At 33.7% G+C, this 18878-nt stretch overlaps 1 protein-coding gene across 2 annotated transcripts in view; it reads left to right on the top strand.

The window, feature by feature from the left end:
* Positions 1-18878, top strand: part of LOC118179810 (uncharacterized) — a 125691-nt gene that overhangs the window by 44265 nt on the left and 62548 nt on the right. For both annotated transcript variants that reach the window (XR_015042881.1, XM_085822990.1), the window contains exons 3-4: positions 18051-18354; positions 18442-18527. Coding sequence is in view for 1 of the 2 variants with exons in the window: in XM_085822990.1 (XP_085679116.1) it covers positions 18051-18354; positions 18442-18527 (390 nt within the window). In the remaining variant the exon portion in view is untranslated. The remainder of the gene's footprint in view (positions 1-18050; positions 18355-18441; positions 18528-18878) is intronic.

Genomic DNA, 18878 nt, shown 5'->3' with positions numbered 1-18878 from the left:
ACAAAATGTTTGTTTTTGAAGGCAGTATGATATTTCTCACTTTTAATAAGGTCTCGGGATTGATGTTTATGTTGTTCGGTTCTAATATTAAACTCGGAATAGTTTGTCAATGTTTGGAAAAACGTAGGCTCTCTGCTTTCAAGTTCCTTCTTCAGAAATTCCAAAATGTTAGTCACTGTGGTTTCTGTGTCAGGGGTTAAAGATCGATTAAACTCTAAAACCAATTCGCTAGGAAGTATCATCATTAACAGTGGGCATAACAAATAGCTGTAAGAATTCGAAGTAACGTTAAGGGAATCAAGGCTTCTAATTTCAATTTCTAAGCTATCATATAAGTTACGTTATGTTTTAATATCATCTATTTTTTTAACTGGCTTTAAATTCAGCAGACGATTCATATGTGCATTTATTAAAATGTCCTTTCTACCAAACCTTTCTTTCAGAATATTTATTGCCTTAGCATAATTTTCGGCAACTAACGGTAATCCCTTTATTGACATTAAAGCTGCGTCCGTTAGTAAAGATGTGAGGTAATTAAATTTGTCTACATCCTTTAAAGCAGAGTTATTATGTATAGCAGATTCGTATTGAGCCCAAAAACTTTGAAATTCACATATTTCGCCTTTAAATTTATTTATGGTTAGTTTCGGAAGTTTAGTGCCATTTGTATTTGTGTTCTCTACCGTATCTATAGTAGCAGAATTAGATGGCAACTCATTTAATTTAACACATTTTCTATTTCTAAATATTCTGCTGATCTTTGATTTACACAAGGTAATTTTATTTTTATATTCCAAGCTATCCTGTATTTCAGTTTCGTACTCTTTTTCATCTGTTACGATAGATTCGATTTCAGTGTTCAATATTAGTATATCGTTTTCATTTTCATTTAAGATGGATAAATCATCTTCTAATAAATCAAATTTAATATTATCCGATTCTATTTCCTTTTCCATTTTAGCTATCAGTCTTGTTACTGATGCTCTTAACATTCCTCGCTTCTTTTTTAGTGCTTTTAACCTATCCATCTTAATAATCAATATTCAATCACTAATCGAACAATAATAAATACTTAAATCACAATATATCTAAAGATCACTGTTATCTCGGAATTTCGGCACCATGTTGCAACTTATGATCTTTTTTCTTATTCTTATTATTTACATTTAACAACATCGATAAGTGAAATTTTGCTTACCTTTCATAATGAATATCCACAGGAAAGCTTGGAATTCCTTTTCATTTTTATCACACTGAAGCTTTATTTACAGCTATGTACAAGAATTGTATGCTTACATTAGAACATTCATCATGTTTTTTCTGTTTGCCACTACATCTATCTCAAAAATCCTCAATGCAGTAAGAAAAATAACAAGCTAAAAGTAAAAAACGCTGCGCCCTCTCGTGGCCAGCTACATAAACTGTAACAGCCCGTTCGCAGGATTCGAACTTTGGACCGAACTACCAGTGTTCAGCGTCTTTACCGCTCAGCCGCTGGTGGGCATTTGGTGGGCCAAGATAAATTTTTCTAAAATTTAAAAAACAATATACAAGTATTACGGTTTAACTATATTAATGAGATAAATGAAATTGAGATTTCATTTTTAAAAGTTCCTTATATTGAGGTTCGAAGTGAGATTTACTGATTCTAATGAACGAGGTTAAATGCTCATTTGTAAAAATCGGGTGGGGAATGGCGGGCCAAATAAAGTTTTCTAAAAATTTAAAAACAATACGCAAGTATCACAATTTAAATATGTTACTGAGATGAATGAAATTTTGATTTAATTTTTGAAAGTTCCTTATATTAGAGTTCGAATTGAAATGTACTAATTAATTCTAAGGAACAAGGCTAAATGCTCATCTGTTAGTCTACTTCTGAAATAATTCTTTCTAAGGTTTATGGTTGAAAACACGTGTTCACACATCTAAGGTGAAGCAAACATAGCACTGATTTTTCTGGGCGTGAGATAATGAATTTTCGTAAACTTACTTTCGATAATGATTTATAAAACTCTAACTTTGGCATATTTAGAAACAGCTGCTTGAGATGATTGTTAGATTGCAACTCAATTTATTCAAGCTGCAAATCTGACGTTACTGCTTCACAATTTACGTTGAAAGGCATGGTAAAAAAATCCAATTCTGTTGGAATGTATTTGATATCTTGAAATCTTAGTTCGAACTCAAAATGCAGTTTTTTTCAAGCCATCTTCATAATTCTTAAGGTTCTCTTCATTTACTGCGGGTATTGAATTTAACCTTGGGAAATGAGACTAGCTAGGTGCCCAGCAAATAGATTAAGTTTTATAAAGTTTTAAGTTAAGATAATTAAATTAAGTTTTTTCTAAGAGGTCTAATTCACCTTCCTATATGTTTGCTCTCTGAGAAAGAGATAACACTTGTTGGCACCAATCTACAGCTATAACTAACAAAGAACTTCCACTGTTAACACTTTACTGATTGAAATTTGTCTGTTCTTGCTATTTCCATCAGTTTATGTTTTGTAGAACAAAAATAGAGAAAGTAAAAGATCATCAGTCCTTTGAAAAAAAGAAAAAATAATAATATGTAAATAAAGTAGAAAAGGAGGTGGATATATAATATATAAGTATATATTTCTTTTAATTTGGCTCAGACCGGCAAATTAAAATTCTATCTAGACCGCGGATAGCCAGCGGACCGTTGTTTTCCCATCCCTGTTCTATATATACATTCTGTGGTTCCCAGACAAAAGCCCACTGGACGAAAGCGCACATTGATAAAAGCTCACACTGATAAAAGCCCACGTTGATAAAAGCTCACATAGATATAAGGTCACACTGATGAAAGCAAACATAATCAAAAGGGACTTATGGTTTTTTATTACTAAACCGTGCATTTATAATTTTAATTATAATAAATGGAGCTTGATTAGCTTGATTTCGTTCGATTATAAATCTGGAATTGCATTTTATTATTTATTTACTTATTTAACTTTGGTATGTGTATGTGGAAATGAAAAGTATCATTGTGGAGTTTCTCACGTGCTATTTTTAAGGTAATATGGCTGAGATTAAATATAGTTGTTTTATTATTAAAACTATTAACTTTTTAATTAAACACTTGAATTTTATTTTATTTCTTTTTAGTTTTTCCTTTAGTTCCTTTCTAGTTTAGAAATATTAAAACAGTTAAGAACAATGAAAACCCTGCTAAGAGGTATTTTATTCTTTATTTTAGACTGAGCTTATAATCAAAGTTTAAACATATTTCTCATTGAAAGCTTTTTTGAATGTAACAATTATAATTTGGCGATTTTCTTTTAGATTTCTGAATAAATTAAAACTGTCAGCTGACACCCTGTCAGAAAATGAATTCCAAATGTAACCTCTTAATCTTTCAACTACAGCAATTTGAAATGTTTTTAATTTTAATTTTATTTATTTGTTTATTTTTTATGGGGGGGATGGAACAACTCTTAGAAGTCAACATATCTACAAATTTAAGTACAATCACCTCATTATACTATTACACCTCATCAAACTATAGTAATTAATATGTAGCATTTTATTAGAGATTGTGAAGATTATAAAGAACTATGCATATAATAACATCTAATAAAATTTTGTAATTACATAAATATATATTTATAGAGTCATCAGATTCAAAGTTCTTCGTATTTAGGTTCTAAGTATACATATTATATAAATTCATCATTCATTAATAGTATTATGTATAGTAATAGAGAATTAGTATTAATGTTTCAAATTGTAATTTTTTAATAATATTTCTTGCATTTGCTGTATATTTGCTCAAGACGTATGGATATCAGTTATATGACTTGAAAAACACACAGAAAGCAGCTAATCTTATATAACAGCTGATTGTGAAAGAAAAATTACAGTGCTCTTATTTACAGTTATAGTGCTTTTAAATCTCCCTATTGTAAATAGCCGTTTTCTAATTGAAATTAATTCCATTATCCATTAGAAAATAATTATAGTGAATTATATTTGTTGACAATATTTCTAAGAGGTCGTCTTTTGAAAGAGACTTGTATTTTTTGTGAACATAAACAAACATTGCCAGTCAGTATCAGATTTCTAAGACCAACATATCTACAACCAAAATTCTTTAAAACCGTGAACGGTTGCGTTTATAGAGGGCTCACTATATTTCTGTATGTAGCAAGTGTATAACATCTTCGTTATACTCTTGCTACATTTTCGTCTTCTGTCAAAGCAGAGGAACAGTGGTTCTATTAGAAGTATGTGGAATTAAAAAAATGGATACTATATGACAAAAATGGAATTAGAATCAAAACAGGGTTGCCACTCAAACAGGAGAATGAAATTCCCTGACTTTTCCAGGTTTTCCAGGTGTGTTTCAAGAAAATTCCAGTCTATCCGCGTAATGTACGTTGGCTGTGCTAAGAGGTAAATTAATTATGGTATTACTTGTATTGTGTAGCAAATTCACTTAATTATTCAATAAATCCCAGAGGACATTTATTCTTAATTATTCTTGGTATACTTTGTTTGATAATTTTGTTTAGTTTTCCACTTAAGAAACTTAATAAAATTTAAGATATATATATTGGATAACAAATGTATGTTTTATTTAATTATTACTCATGATCATCACCAGTTTAACACGAGGCTAATCCGGTCCTTATAAATCACAACGCAATGCTAAATAGTTAAGTTAGATTTTAGGTAAATTTAATTTGTGTGAGGTATGTTCTTAAAAGGCACCTTAACACTTGAAAACACAAATATAATTATAATAGTTGTTGTTTTGTCCACTGAAGATTGAGATTAGAATCTTCCCAATCTGGAATAAAATAAGGCTTTTTTTGCAGACATTCTGCAGCTAAACGAAAGAAAGAAATCTATTTTAATAAATTGAGGTATTTTATATTTATTTTGCAACATACATAAGGAAAAAATATGTGCATTAAATTTCGTGATGGTATGTCATCATACTGCTATAATTAATTTCAGGATTATGCCAGAGAAAATTTCCTGAAATTTGGAAATATTATTTACTAATGATAAATAAATTTAGAGGGAAGAAGCAACATTAAATTATATGAATAACATAAAAATAATTACTTAAAACTTGAATTAGAATAATCAACGATATTTTAGGGAATATAGTTATATTACATGGCTAGCCTAGATGACTGATTACTATTTTTTTATTTTACTGCAAAGTGGCAAGGTATTTATTAAAAAGAAAAAAAAAAAGGTTTAAAAAGATTTTGCGGTAAAATTCTAGTATACGGTAAGGCTTTGGCACGATTTTGAAAATTGTCGCCAAGACCAAAATGACCCGTTTACTGCGCATCAAGATGTTGCCAAATCCCATTATTATCTAACCAAAGAACGTCTATGTAAAGAAGAAAAGGTTCCATACAAGTAAAATGCTATTACGCCGCTAGAATGCGGAGGGAAAATTTGCCAAGGGATTTGGCGACGGAACCTGGCGGCCAGAATTTCCCTCTCCGTGATGTTTACAGGAAATTGAGAAACACGTGTTAAGAAGAAACGCTTTTTGACAAAAAGAAAACTACGAAAATCCGTTTTTAAATTATTGCGAAAAAATCCAAGACGAAACGTTTTATCAAAGGACGTTTCTTCTTGGATTTTTCGCAATAATTTTAAAAACGGATTTTCGTAGTTTTTTTTCCCCCTGAAAATAACTAATCCATGAATTAATTTACTTGCGCCAAAAAATATTTTCTTTTCCTTTAACCACTTGCGCTAAGACTAAACTTCACGGTTGCGGTGCCGTGAGCTACAATATAACAAGCCGTAAAGTGTCTCATTTACGCCGCTCCGCATCTGCGAGTGCAATCCAGAGCTGTAACTCGAGAAATAAACAATCTCGTTGTTAGCCGTCGTTTGCACCACATTATTTTCATTTTTGCGATAAATGCTTATCGACGTGGTGTTCACGTCGCTCGCGGTTTGAGACAAAAGATCTTGACGTGCGTGGCATGTCTTTTTAAGCGCAAGTGGTTAAAGAAATTTTAAACGATATTCATTTTATGAACTCTTGATAACGTGACCTTCGAACTTCGACACCGGTTTCGAGCTTTGGCAACAGATATATCAGACATGCACAGCTGTTTTCCCTCTATGATGGAACGGAGCCACAGCCACGTCTGTTGCAGAGAAGTTTTCCTTCTTTACAATACATATTCTTTGATTCTAACCTCCATGGTACCATATACTAGGATTAAACCCATTTTGTTTTATACGAGAACAGGTACTTTCTTTAGTTCATGCATTGCACATGCGATTCTCGAGAATATTGGAAACCAAAAGTTGCGGGAAAGTTGCTTTGCCTTTCTAAAAGACAATCAAATTGGAGCTGCGAAAATTGGCTCTATGCCAGCTACCCGAATGACACTCACGTGATACATAATTCGCCAAAAAAGTTACCTCTTCCGACATCGGCGCAAAAATCGCTTTTTTTGGCGGGATCGTTGTATGATATTCCCTGACTTTTCCAGATTTTGACAAAAATACTTAAATTCCCTGACTTTTCCCTGAATATTTTGGTCAATTTTCGAATTCCCTGACTTTTCCCGGTTTTCCAGGTAGCGTGGCAACCCTGTCAAAAACACACCTCTTGAACATGCCTGAAATTCATTATTCTGCTCAGAATAAATTTATCTAAAGAAAATGTTTAATAAATATTAGAACTTAAAGGCTAAGTGAGGTCAAAGTAGTAAGGGTCATTTCGTCTGAATATATCTTTTCGTAATCATAAAGTGACTTTTCGAACAGCGAATGAAATGGGAAAGATAGAATAAGTGCGAACGGCAGCGGACAAGCGAGACTATTTCGAACTCGGCATGAAAAGAGAATGGACGAAATGACACAAAGCCAAGGGAAGGCATGCCTTCGTCGAGGACTTTTAAAGGAAACTCGCTCGTATACATGTTACGCATGGGGAAATCCACGAAAGTGCCTATGCAGTCAGCCTTTACATTGAGATATGAACCCCGGACCGAGCTACCAGTGTTAGCGTTTTTACCGCTTGGCCGCTGGTGAGCCTTGAGCTTACATGAAAAGCTTAAGAATTGGATGACTGATGCTTTCGTAATGTACAGCTTTTATTTTATTTTTTATTAATATTTATTCATCTAACAAATTATTTATTTTCCCCATATTTGAAATTTTCTCAGATTTATTTTTAAAGGAACAATGTCTTGAAAGTTTTGTGAATCGAAAATAAATGAATGAGTCTTAGATGAGATATGTTCTACCAATTAAATTTTTTTTTTCCATGTTTAGAATATAATATATGTAAGTTGTTATGCATACTGCTTATCTCAACAAATGCTCAAAATTTTTTTCTCTTTTGAAATGAATACAAATTTTATTATGAAATTAGCCCCTGTAAAACATAGAATTTTATTTAATTGTATGTTTGAATGTTAGCTTCAAGAATGGAGCTAACAAACAAGTTATAAGGTCTAATCATTCACGGGAGCATGCGAATTGTCAATGACTTTCTGTAAAATTGCTGGTGACTTCTCACTACTCAATAGAGTCTGCCAAGCGGTAAAGTCGCGGAACACTGGTAGTTCAGTCCGAGTTCTGAATCCCACGAACGGGCTGGCTGCATGGGCGTTTTCGTAGATTTCCCCAAGTGTAATTTGTATACGAGCCAGTTTCTCTTTGAAAGTCTTCCACAAAGGCATTCCTCTCCTATGCAGATAGCCCGTGCTCACATACATCAAACCAAACCAAACTCACTAATCAACTTGATGTTCAATAACAACAGAATAAGAATAAAGGCTGAAACCTTTTATTCAAGAGACCTATTTACAAGAGTACACCTTGTACCTAACACATAGACCACTGACTCCAGCCAACACTGCAAGTTCTGCCACCGCTGGGTGTTAAATTAGATCAAGTAAAATGCATTACATTACATGATATATATAGCAATACATAGTTGTACAGGTGCATGCTTTATGGCATTATTTATTGTAATGGGTACAGGCATCATGTTTCAGTACATTCAGGCATCATGTTCAGGACATATTGCAGTAGATAAAGGCGTGATGAAGGTGGTAAAAGCATGATGTAGGTGATGTTCTTTTAGGGCATGTTTGCAAACATGATCTGTTTACATCAGTGTTTACTATCAAAATTAAGTTAGCACGATAAAACTGTTTACAAAGCTTACTTCATTCTGCATATTTATGCTTACTTCTATTTAAAATATTGTATAGATGTGCTGATACTTTAGTTACTCTGTATTGACAAACGAGTTGTTAAAGTATCAGTACAACCATACAACAATACTTAAATTGTTGTGTTGATATTTTAACAACTCGATCAACAAAATATTGAGTTGCTAAAGTATCAGCACAACTAATAAACTTAACATTTCAAGGTAATAAATTAAATAGAGGAATTTAAGATTAGCCTAACAGGCTTTCTCAAACAATTAACTTACTGGCGCACTTAATGCAACGGCCGCAAATGACTAAACCCTTACAGCAGAATTCGACGTAGCCAATTCTCGCATTCTCTTTCAATCGCAAAAACTTTGCTTTAAATGAACTCATTTGCATCCTAAACATGTTTACTTACTAACTTATTTACATTCGGATGAGGAAAGAAGAATTGACAGTACAGGCTGAAATAATACATAACAGCATAGTATTTTCTTCCTCCTTCCAGCATGCCTTCGTGGTATAACAGTTAGCACACTCCGCCGCATATTCAAGAGGTTCAAGTAGAGTCCCAGCCAGCGCATTGCTCATTTTTCACGTCTCCAGTATGGCGCCTGAACTTGAAGGTGGTGGATGATGATTCTTCTCCACCAAGATTTGACGACTGGGTCCCCTAATACCCAGTCTTCTTTAAAAGGCTATGTATATAAGGTATTTTCTCCCTCCTTCCATAATGCTGTTGTTGTGTAATGGTTAGTACAATCGGCTTTGCTTATTTTTCATGTCTCCCCTCTACACACACACAGGGGGGAAAAAAACCTATCCTGTAGAGTCTGCAGTAAGAACTAAAGATCCGTAAAGTATACAATTCTATATTTAATTCAAGTTGGCTCAGTCTAGACCAGTGATTCTCAACAGTGTTTCCCTCATGTGCCCTTTTCACCATTGCTTAAACGATCATTCAACATCTCCTCCCCAAAACTTGAAAAGTACATGTGCGTTTGTCTAGATAGGGATTATTTTTAATGTAAAATAAACAAGTATAAAACATGTTGGAAAATACCAAAATTTGAATAAAAGTGCTTTTTATATTTATAAACTAAATCTGAATACTTAATACGTAAAGAAAATTTTAACTAAATTACTGTCTGAAACTGTGAAATTCCCCAGAAGGCTATTCCTCCTGATTGAGGACCCACAGTCTAGACAGAATTAGTTTTTAATAGTGACCGAATGTACAGATAATTTAATGTGTCACACTTCTCTTATACTAACTTTTGTTATGTAAAACTTCGGATAACATGCATGTTTTTTGAAAATAATAGTTAAGACACAAATTAAAAGAAAATTATGTTTAAAATTTGATGTTGAATGTCAAAAACGTTTATTTGGTAGCCATACCAAATAAAACTAAGAGATCAAATTTGAAGTATACCTTAGTTGTTCTTACTAACTTCTGCTTAATGAATTATTCTTAGGAAAGAACCTTAAAAACTAGTGAAACATTTCATGCTAGAAAACAAGATATTAGAAACTTTTGAACTCATTCAATAAGGGAAAAAAATATTCAAAATGTAGCTCCATAATTAAGCATTTTTTCTTCTTGATCGCCAACACACGAAGTTCATAAGAAATATCTCCTACAAGTTATGTGGCCACTATTTTTTTGTTGTCAGAATATGAAATTCGTATAGGGAAAACAATGCATTCCGAGGTAAAGAAAATGACTAATTTGATAGTTTTTCTAAATAATAAATAGGCGCACCAGAGGCCGAACGGTAAAGTCACTGAACACTGGTAGTTAGGTCTGAGGTTCAAATCCCTCGAACGGACTGGCTGCATGGGTGTTTTCGTAGTTTTCCCCATGTGTAACGTGTATACGAGCCAGTTTCCCTTAGAAAGTCCTCCACAAAGGCATTCCTTCCCTTAGGCAGATAGCCCTCGAGGCTTTGCTGTAATTAAATAACGTAACCTAAATAATAAATTTTTACATGTTATGTGTTTCTTTTTCTTAATCTAGTCGAAATAATATTCAACATGTAATAACAGCATAAAACCCACAAAAGCAATGTTCCAGTGAAATTCAGTTTCTAAATGCTGTTTAAATTTGCTTCATTGAAAGTGTTTGTATGTAAATAATTATGGTAAATAAAAATGAACTGTGTTTTAAGTGTTTACAGTTAATCGAGTAACATAATATTTTTTATTGAAATAAAAATTATTTTTAATGTGCAAGATTATTTTTCTTACAACGCTGGGCTCATGGTTCTTAAATCCTCTTGTTCTTGAGTTCAGAAACCTTCTTTATTAAAATTATTCAAATAGTTTTAATTTTATATGGTTTCATATTTTTCATTTTAACTTTCATATGGTTGCTTTTTCAACCATCTGAAAGTTAAAATGAAAAATATTACTTTTACGTAAATTTTAATATATGTAATAATTTAATTTTTTTAGAAATAGTTCAGTAATTTTACTTTTAAACAGTGGCTTTGCTTCAATATACACTGCTCTACATTGAAAATGCAACACCAAGAAGGAGTGGTCAGAAATGTATGCAAATATTAGAGTAGATGCATGTCACTGAGTTATGCGAATGATGTGAAATGCGCAGCTCTCCGACACACATGAAGTACGATATAAGGGAAGGAACATGCAGAATGGGAAATATTCGTGTCGTTATTTCTGCCAGACGAATTATCGAAGAAAATTGGTTTTTGTCCCAGAGGATACGTCTAATAGGAGAGAATGCCAGGCCGCCGTCAACAAAGAAACTTCCAGCAGATAGATGATTTTGCGAGGGGTATGGTGATCGGACTGAGAAGGGTGGTTGGTCCTTATGTCAAATTGCAGCTGATACCCACATGGATGCGAGCACGTTGCATCGGCTATGGCGAACATGGTTGGAACAAGGAAATGTGGGAAGAAGAATGGGTGCAGGTGCAGCCAGAGAGACGTCAGCAGGCATGAATCGATGCATCCGCCGACAAGCTGTGGCAGTCCCGCAGGTCACTTGTACCACTATTCTGCAGCATGTGCAAGATACCCTGGATGTTCCTGTGTCGACCAGAACCATTTCCCGCCGATTGGTTGAACATGGCCTGCACTCACGGCGCTCGTTAAGAAGACTGGCATTGACTCCACAGTATAGACGCCAACGTTTAGAATGGTGCCAGACTGGAGTGATGTGGATGACAGAATGGCAAAATGTTGTGTTCTCGGATGAGTCACGCTTCTGTTTATCCAGTGACAGTCGCCGCTTACGTGTTTGGCGTCGACGTGGAGACAGATCTAATCCGACAGTAGCTGTGGAATGCCGCACCACACGGCAACATGGCATAATGGTTTGGGGCGCTATTGCCTACGATTCCAGGTAACCTCTAGTTCGTATTCAGGGTTTTATGATGGCCCAACGATACTTGGATAATGTACTGTGGCCGGTGGCAATCCCCTACCTTCAGGGGCTGCCTAATGCAATTTTTCAGCAGGATAATGCCCGACCACACAGTGCTCGCGTCTGCCAACATGCTCTGCAAGGTATACAGATGCTTCCCTGCCCACCATACTCTCCTGACCTGTCACCAATCAAACATGTGTGGGATGTGATTGAACGCCGTTTGCAGACTCTGCCTCGTTCAGAAAACGAATTGTGGCAAATGGTTGAAAGGGAAAGGAGAGCCATCCCTCAGGACACCATCCGCACTTTTATTGACTCTATGCCTAGACGTGTTTCTTCGTGCATCGCTGTCCGCGGAGGTCCTACATCCTACTGAGCCGAGGCCGTTCTCGCTCTGTATTCGGAGTATCATTTTGAAATAAAGATTACTTATTGCTGCTTGCTGTCTCTGTCTTTTTTCCAAATTTCATCACTTTCTGACTACTCCTTCTTGGTGTTGCATTTTCAATTTCGAGCAGTGTAACAGACATGTTTAATTAGTTCATCAAAAAGGTGTTAGAGACACTATCGAATCAGGAACTAGCATATTTTTCCACTCTGCAGTTTTACTGCAAAAACAGTGAATTATCCCTTTAAAAATGGTTAAAAAATATTTAATTCCTTTCGTTTTCCAATTACTGAAATTTTTAAAATAATTGAAATTCTAACTAAGTACTTAGATAAAAAGTTATTCAAGAAGTAGACTAAAGAAATGCAAGAAAAGGGTTAACTTCAGTTACAAGTGGAATTTCAGATATTGTTATTTTCTGGTAACTAACAAAAAACATTTAAAATCCTCTTTAATTTATTCCTGACCAGCCTTTAATTGCTCTCCTGCCACCTCTTCCCTTCTGAGGCCGTTCTTTGGCGCCGTAGGTTCGACAGGGGATAAAGCAATTAAGCAAGCTCTTCTCTCTTGAACTGCTTTTTCACACAGCTGGGGGCAAAAGAAAAGGAATGCAGTGGTTTCCTGCCTGAATAGCCAGCGACCAGTTAGAAAACTGTATGACAAAAGCTCACAAGACGAATGCCCACTTAAAAACAGCACACATTTTCAGGAAATCCAAAATAGATATGACTTCCTGGGAAAATTTTACAAGTAATAATTATTATGATTAAAAATGAAATTTCAAGTGGGAATGAAATTAATTTATGTAAAATCAAAGTTGTCAAAATTTTACTAGATTATTTAAAACCGTGCTTTTGACTCGCCATTAAAACAGTGTTTGTGATAGTGCACACAAATGTTTTCTTAATCATAATAGAATACGGTACTTTTATTTTTTTCGTTGAAATGAAAGTTCGGCTTTAATTCTCCATATTAAAATTCATTATATGCAAATTTTCTGCAGAGTTGAATTATCCATAAATTATTCTCTGTATATGATGAAAATTTACATACATTTTATACTCTTATAATTCTGTAGAATAAAAAGAAGCAGTATGGCCAGTATTCCCTTTGTCGGACTTATACGAGGGCACTTTTATTTGTCCCGTAAATATGAAAACAATGTTACACATACATGTATATTTTCATGCAGAAAACAAGATATTAGAAATTCTGTTCTACATGTATATGTTTTTAACTACATTATTTTGATTGACTCTCTGTTCTATATACATATAGGTTTTTAATTCAGCTGGAGCCCGAAATGAAATGTGTTCTGCTTCTTAAATTTAATGTTCAATTATTTGTTATTAATTTAATTTATTTTTTATTTTATCTTTATTCGTGAATCTGCTTTGTGAAGCTGAAGAAAAAAGGGAAAAATAGTAATTTTAACGTAGCATATATATCGGTGTGGTTTTATGCCAGTGTGGGCTTTTTATTAATGTGCGCTTTCATCGGTGTGGGTATTAGTCGCGTGGGCAATTATCCCAGTGGGGTCTTTTTTGTGGGCTTTTGTCGTGTACGCTTTCGTCCAGTGGGCTTTTGTCTGGTCACCGCATGGTATATACGTGCAATTCTTTAGAATAATGTGAATCTTGCATTAAATCTGAAATAGAAAATTCAAGAGGAAACTTAAAGGAAAAGCAATTGATTACATATAAAGAAAGAAAATTGTTCTTGAAACATATATTGTTAAGTATATTAACAAATCAGGGGATGAAACAGGCACCAGAGGGAACATTGATTTGTTTATTGAAACAACTAAACTTAAGAAAGGTGTTGAAGAGAAGAAAACTGAAATTTGTAGCTTTTTATGTGTAATTATCTTAATATTGTTTTCAGTGTCATAAATTTCATGCATAATTATCTGTTGTAATTGTAAAATGATTTGAATAGTGCTTTTTTTTTAAAAAAAATGTTTTTTACAGTAATTAAAATTAATAGTGAATATGTAAATCTATGACTAAGGTTTTCTAACTATGCATATAGGTATTTGTAACTAATTTCTAACCTTAGAAGTTATCCCTTCATGTTAAGGTGAGTTATCAAATTTCCCTAATGCTTACTGTAAATGCAAAATACAAAACAAAAATGTACAAAAAACTTTTCAGCAAGTGTGACTTAAAATTGTTTATATTAATAAAACAACTTATCACCTCTGGTTCTTCAGAGGCTTATTAAAACTTTATATAAAATACTGTATATTAACTGGATTATAACTCTAGCCATTCTATGTGAAGCTATGGTGCTAACTAGGTCAGACAGTTGAAGCACAATTAACTTTTAACGCTTACCAATTGTGCCATCAGGCATTTATGTCTCTTCTGATCAGCGTCTCTTTCTCACTAAGCAAACAGCAAGCAACAGCTAAGCTTTTGTTATGAAATCATGTTGGTTATGATTTTACTTCTCATTTCATCCTATGCCTCTTGACATAAAAATGTACATAAACCTCTGGACTGAGAGAGTACATGACGAAACAAGACATAAAAGAAAGAATCAACATAATGTTAGTAAAACTTAAACATCACTAATTTTCTTTAAAATATGTGGAACTATTTATTATAAGTGTAAAATATAAATATTTCAAGAAATTTTGTAACTTAATGCTTATTACCCGAAATTGTACGAAGTTGATTTTATTCTGGAGTTTGTTTTATAATTAATTGAAATATTAGATTATGTTTAATAATAATATATCCAATGCCACACCAGATGAGAAAGTGGTTAATGATCACTTTATCCTTTTTTTTTTTTTTTTTCTTTACCTAAGGGCCTGGGTTTAAATCCAGGAGAAGGCATGGACAGTGCCGTGTTTTCATATAAGCTGCACAAGCTATAGCTTAGAGCCTGATTTTTCTTGGAGCCACCACCAAAAATTGTACCATATATATATATATATAAAAGACGACTCGTATCCCTTTTAAAGGGCCCCATATCTCAAATAGCTTAGGATCTGGTCAAATCTAAATCCAGTTCTGGGTATGGATATTAAATTGTTTGTTCATTCACAGGAGGCAGCGGACCACCTATTAGTTGCCTCCATAATAGTGACTACCACATCCGGCCTTAGTAGTGGCCAACAGCTATAACAGCTAGTGTCCGCCATATGAAAAAATATATATATATTTCCTACTGACAGATTTAGTTTATTCTTAGAATGGTATTACGAAAGTCAAGTTTAACTGTAGATAATTTCTTTAATTTATTCAGTTTCCTTTGCTAACGGGTCCTTAATTTTTTTCATTAATAGTTCTTAGTACTAAATGCTAAAATCTTTATTACTTACTACTAAAGTACTTAGTGCGTTTTTACTAATAGTCCCAATGCTAAAGTCTTTAGTACTTTAATAAAAGTACTTAATTTCTATGTGCAGAAATGTGTATGAACTCTGTAAAAAAATTGTTTATTGCATCTTGAAATACATTGAGGATGTGTATTAGAAGGAAAAGATTCCAGGCATTAACCACTTGCACTATGACTAAACTTCACGGTTGTGGTGGCATGTGCCACAATATAACAAGCGGTAAAGTGTCTCATATACGCCGCTCTGCATCTGCGAGTGCAATCCAGAGCTGCAAATCAAGAAATAAACAATCTCATTGTTAGGCGACGTGTGCACCATGTTATTTTCATTTTTGCGCGTGGTTTGAGACAAAAGCATCTCGACGTGCGTGGCACGTCTTTTTAGCGCAAGTGGTTAACAACAATGGCATTTTGAATTATGATCAAGAATTTTTTTTGTTTGTTTGTTTGCTTTTTGTGCCATTTTTTGGATTATGGGGTTTTTAGAACTAAAGCTTTGGATGGCTTGAGGGTTAAATATTTATAGGGAATGAAATTCAAATTTTTGCTTTTGGAAAACCCCCCTTTTTTTTCTCCAAATAGCTGCCATATCAGTACCCAGTAAATTTGGTGAAACCAACACATTTTTAGTTGTTACCTTCTTGTAATGAAAGAAGTGTTGCTCTTGTTATTTGTGTAATTATTCTCTTATTTCTGAAGATTTTAATTTTCTGCAAATTTCATTTTTACAAAAATAAAACTTCTTTTTCATAAAATTTTTAGGAGTGTTGATTTCCACTCCCCTTCCACTACTTTCCATAGTCCATCAATCAGGGCAGGTTTGTGCTTTGAAAGAGACCTTTTCAAGACACAGTAGTCCATAGGTGAAATGTCAGGGCACTTTCTAGGGAAACATTGAAAAGGTATATATGTAATACCTGCATCAATCTTTTTTCTCCCCCCCCCTCAAGTAATGCAGTGATTTCTGAAGTATGACTTGTCGCATTGTTTGGATGAAGTTTCGCTCATTGAGTGTTATTGGGGTTAAAAAAAATGAAATTATTTTGTAATATCAGATGTAAAACTTTCCCTTGATCGTAGAGTTGATTTTAACTTTTTTCCCTCCCTGTTCTTCTTATTTGTAATTTCCCATTATAAGAAATTCCAACTATAATCATAAAACCCTGACCGAAATTTTGTGTACATTAACAGAACGAAGTTTGTACATTTTTCATTTTTGATAATAGACTTTTTTTTTCCCAGTCATTTAGGTAAAATCATGGTTCATCGAGGGTCACAATGTATTTCCATCTGTCTCCTGCTAAATAGTTTTCATACAGGGTTCTACAAATTGTTCAGCATTGAGTCACATACCTCAGCAAAAGCTGGTGAACGTTATGTTTTTTAGCATTTTTATGCTGTGAATCAGGGTTTATTATTTTATTTATTTTTGCTACAGACAGTGGCATAACTAGAACTCTTAGGCTCCTATGCCAAAAACTTTCTTGGGCCTCCCTCTAATAAATTAACAATCTCACCCACCAAATAAATCAATGTCTCCAGGAGACCTATACTTTACTTTCTTGATGTGCTGAAACTTAAAAAAAATTGTGTTTCATCACCAGTTACGAATTTAGAAAGAATGTAGTGGCCACCATCTTTAAGTAACTTAAGGATTTCTTTACTGATTCTGACATGCTCTTTTTGGTGCTCAGTTAAATTTTGGCGAACCCAACGACAAACTAGTTCTTTCAAATGCAATTTTTCATAAATAATTTATGTTTTGCAGGGGATCCAATGATTCTTCTGTATTATTTAGGAGGTGCAGCGATTATTTTCGATACCAATTTCCATGTGGCAGATACATTGTCTGGGATTATTGCTGACAAGGCCTTCCTGTGTTTTCTCCATCCTGAAGAAAGTTGCAACCTTTGTGAAATTTTGTAAACTATCTAAATACAGTGGCATGGGTTGGACCTTTATTTCCAAATTCAGACAAAGCTGCAAAGGCATCTCTTATATCCCTGGTGTTTTTTGACATATTAAAATACTCCACTCATTCATAAAGGAAAAATATTCTGCTTATGTTGTCACCAAAGCATTGTTTTTATTTTTTCCCTCCCTTAAAATAAAGTTTAAAGCCAAATGAGCAAAGCTGTTATTTAATTTAAAAGTATTAGAAGTATTAGAAATAAAATTTAAAAATACTTTTTGCCTTTCCGTTGTCATAATTTTGTATTTTCATTGTTGCTAAGCTCCAAGTTCTTTATTTAACACGTTGACTGCCCAACAGAAGATAACTCATATTAGCGCTTTTCTTCAGGATGCCCAATACGAGTTATCTTGTAGTTTCTTGACGTGCCACTTTTGTGCCGCTACGAGTTACTTGCTTAGCGCTTGTTTTAGCTGTACCAAGGTGACAAGTCGAAGCATGCCTGTACGAATCAACTCGTAGTGGGCTTCTGCGAAGAGCTTTGTCTAACAAAAGCTGACTACAAGATAATTCGTAGGACCCTTTTTTGTACAAAGAAAATATCTTGTAAACGTTTTAGTGATTGTTATGTATCATAATTAGTATTTTTAATAATATAATATGATTAAATCGATTTGGCTTCTTAGACTGGAATTCGAAAACTGCCGTGGCAGTCAATGTGTTAAGAGTGTGTAACGTTTTTAACCGTATCTTCTGTAGCAAAATTTTACCTACAGATATCAGGTATTCAGAGTGGAATCTGATCTTAATTTTCGTATTTTAGGAATCTCAAACACGAAATTGTGACTGGTGTAAGAAAGAACTGAGCCCTGGTGGAATGGTTTTAAAGTCAAGTGAAGCTGGGAAAGAATATTGTTCTACGGAATGTTTAGGGAAATGGCTTGCTGTAGAACACAAACAAGATTTATATCCTGAGGCAGATAATACAGAAAAGAAAACAGCCAATGGCAGTACGAGTACACCATCTACAGAGTCCACATCTAATCCCAAAATTCAAAAGCTTCTAACTTTGTGTTCATCAGCTAATTTATTGATACCATTTCCTTCCATCTGCAAAGACTATGCAGGTAATTTGTTCATACAAATATAAGATTTTATTGATGTTTGATGTAATCAAGTTTTGGACTGTTTCTTGATATTAACATATTTTTCAGTTTCACCTGAAAATGAAGTAGTTGAAAATGGTAGTATTAAACCTGAATCCCGAAGCTCATCACCTCAGCTGATTGTGCCTGATGAGGTAGTTTCATATTAATATATTTTAATTAATTTTTTTCAGATTATTGGACTTTATATTCATATCAGTTGTATCACTTTCATGCATAAAGTGCCAATAACAAGTGTGGGATTGAACAAGTTAAGGATTAGCTTAATATCTTTATTGAAGACTATAAAAATTAAATAGTCACAGTAAATACTATAAAGTATAAATTTTTTTATATAAATTAAATTAGAAAGCTAATATGTTCAGTCTATTTTTTAGAACAATTAAAACTGCCTCTCCCTTACAAAAGGTAATGTTAAGGCAATGTTTTACCATTTGAGTGAATCTAAAGGTAATAAATAGGTGAACTAATGATTAAAGCAAAGG

This window comes from Stegodyphus dumicola, chromosome 1, assembly GCF_044657685.1.
Source record: "Stegodyphus dumicola isolate Sdum_Otavi_A_Nest chromosome 1, ASM4465768v1".
Taxonomy (NCBI): Eukaryota; Metazoa; Arthropoda; class Arachnida; order Araneae; family Eresidae; genus Stegodyphus; species Stegodyphus dumicola.
This window is presented reverse-complemented; position numbering and strand designations above follow the sequence as displayed.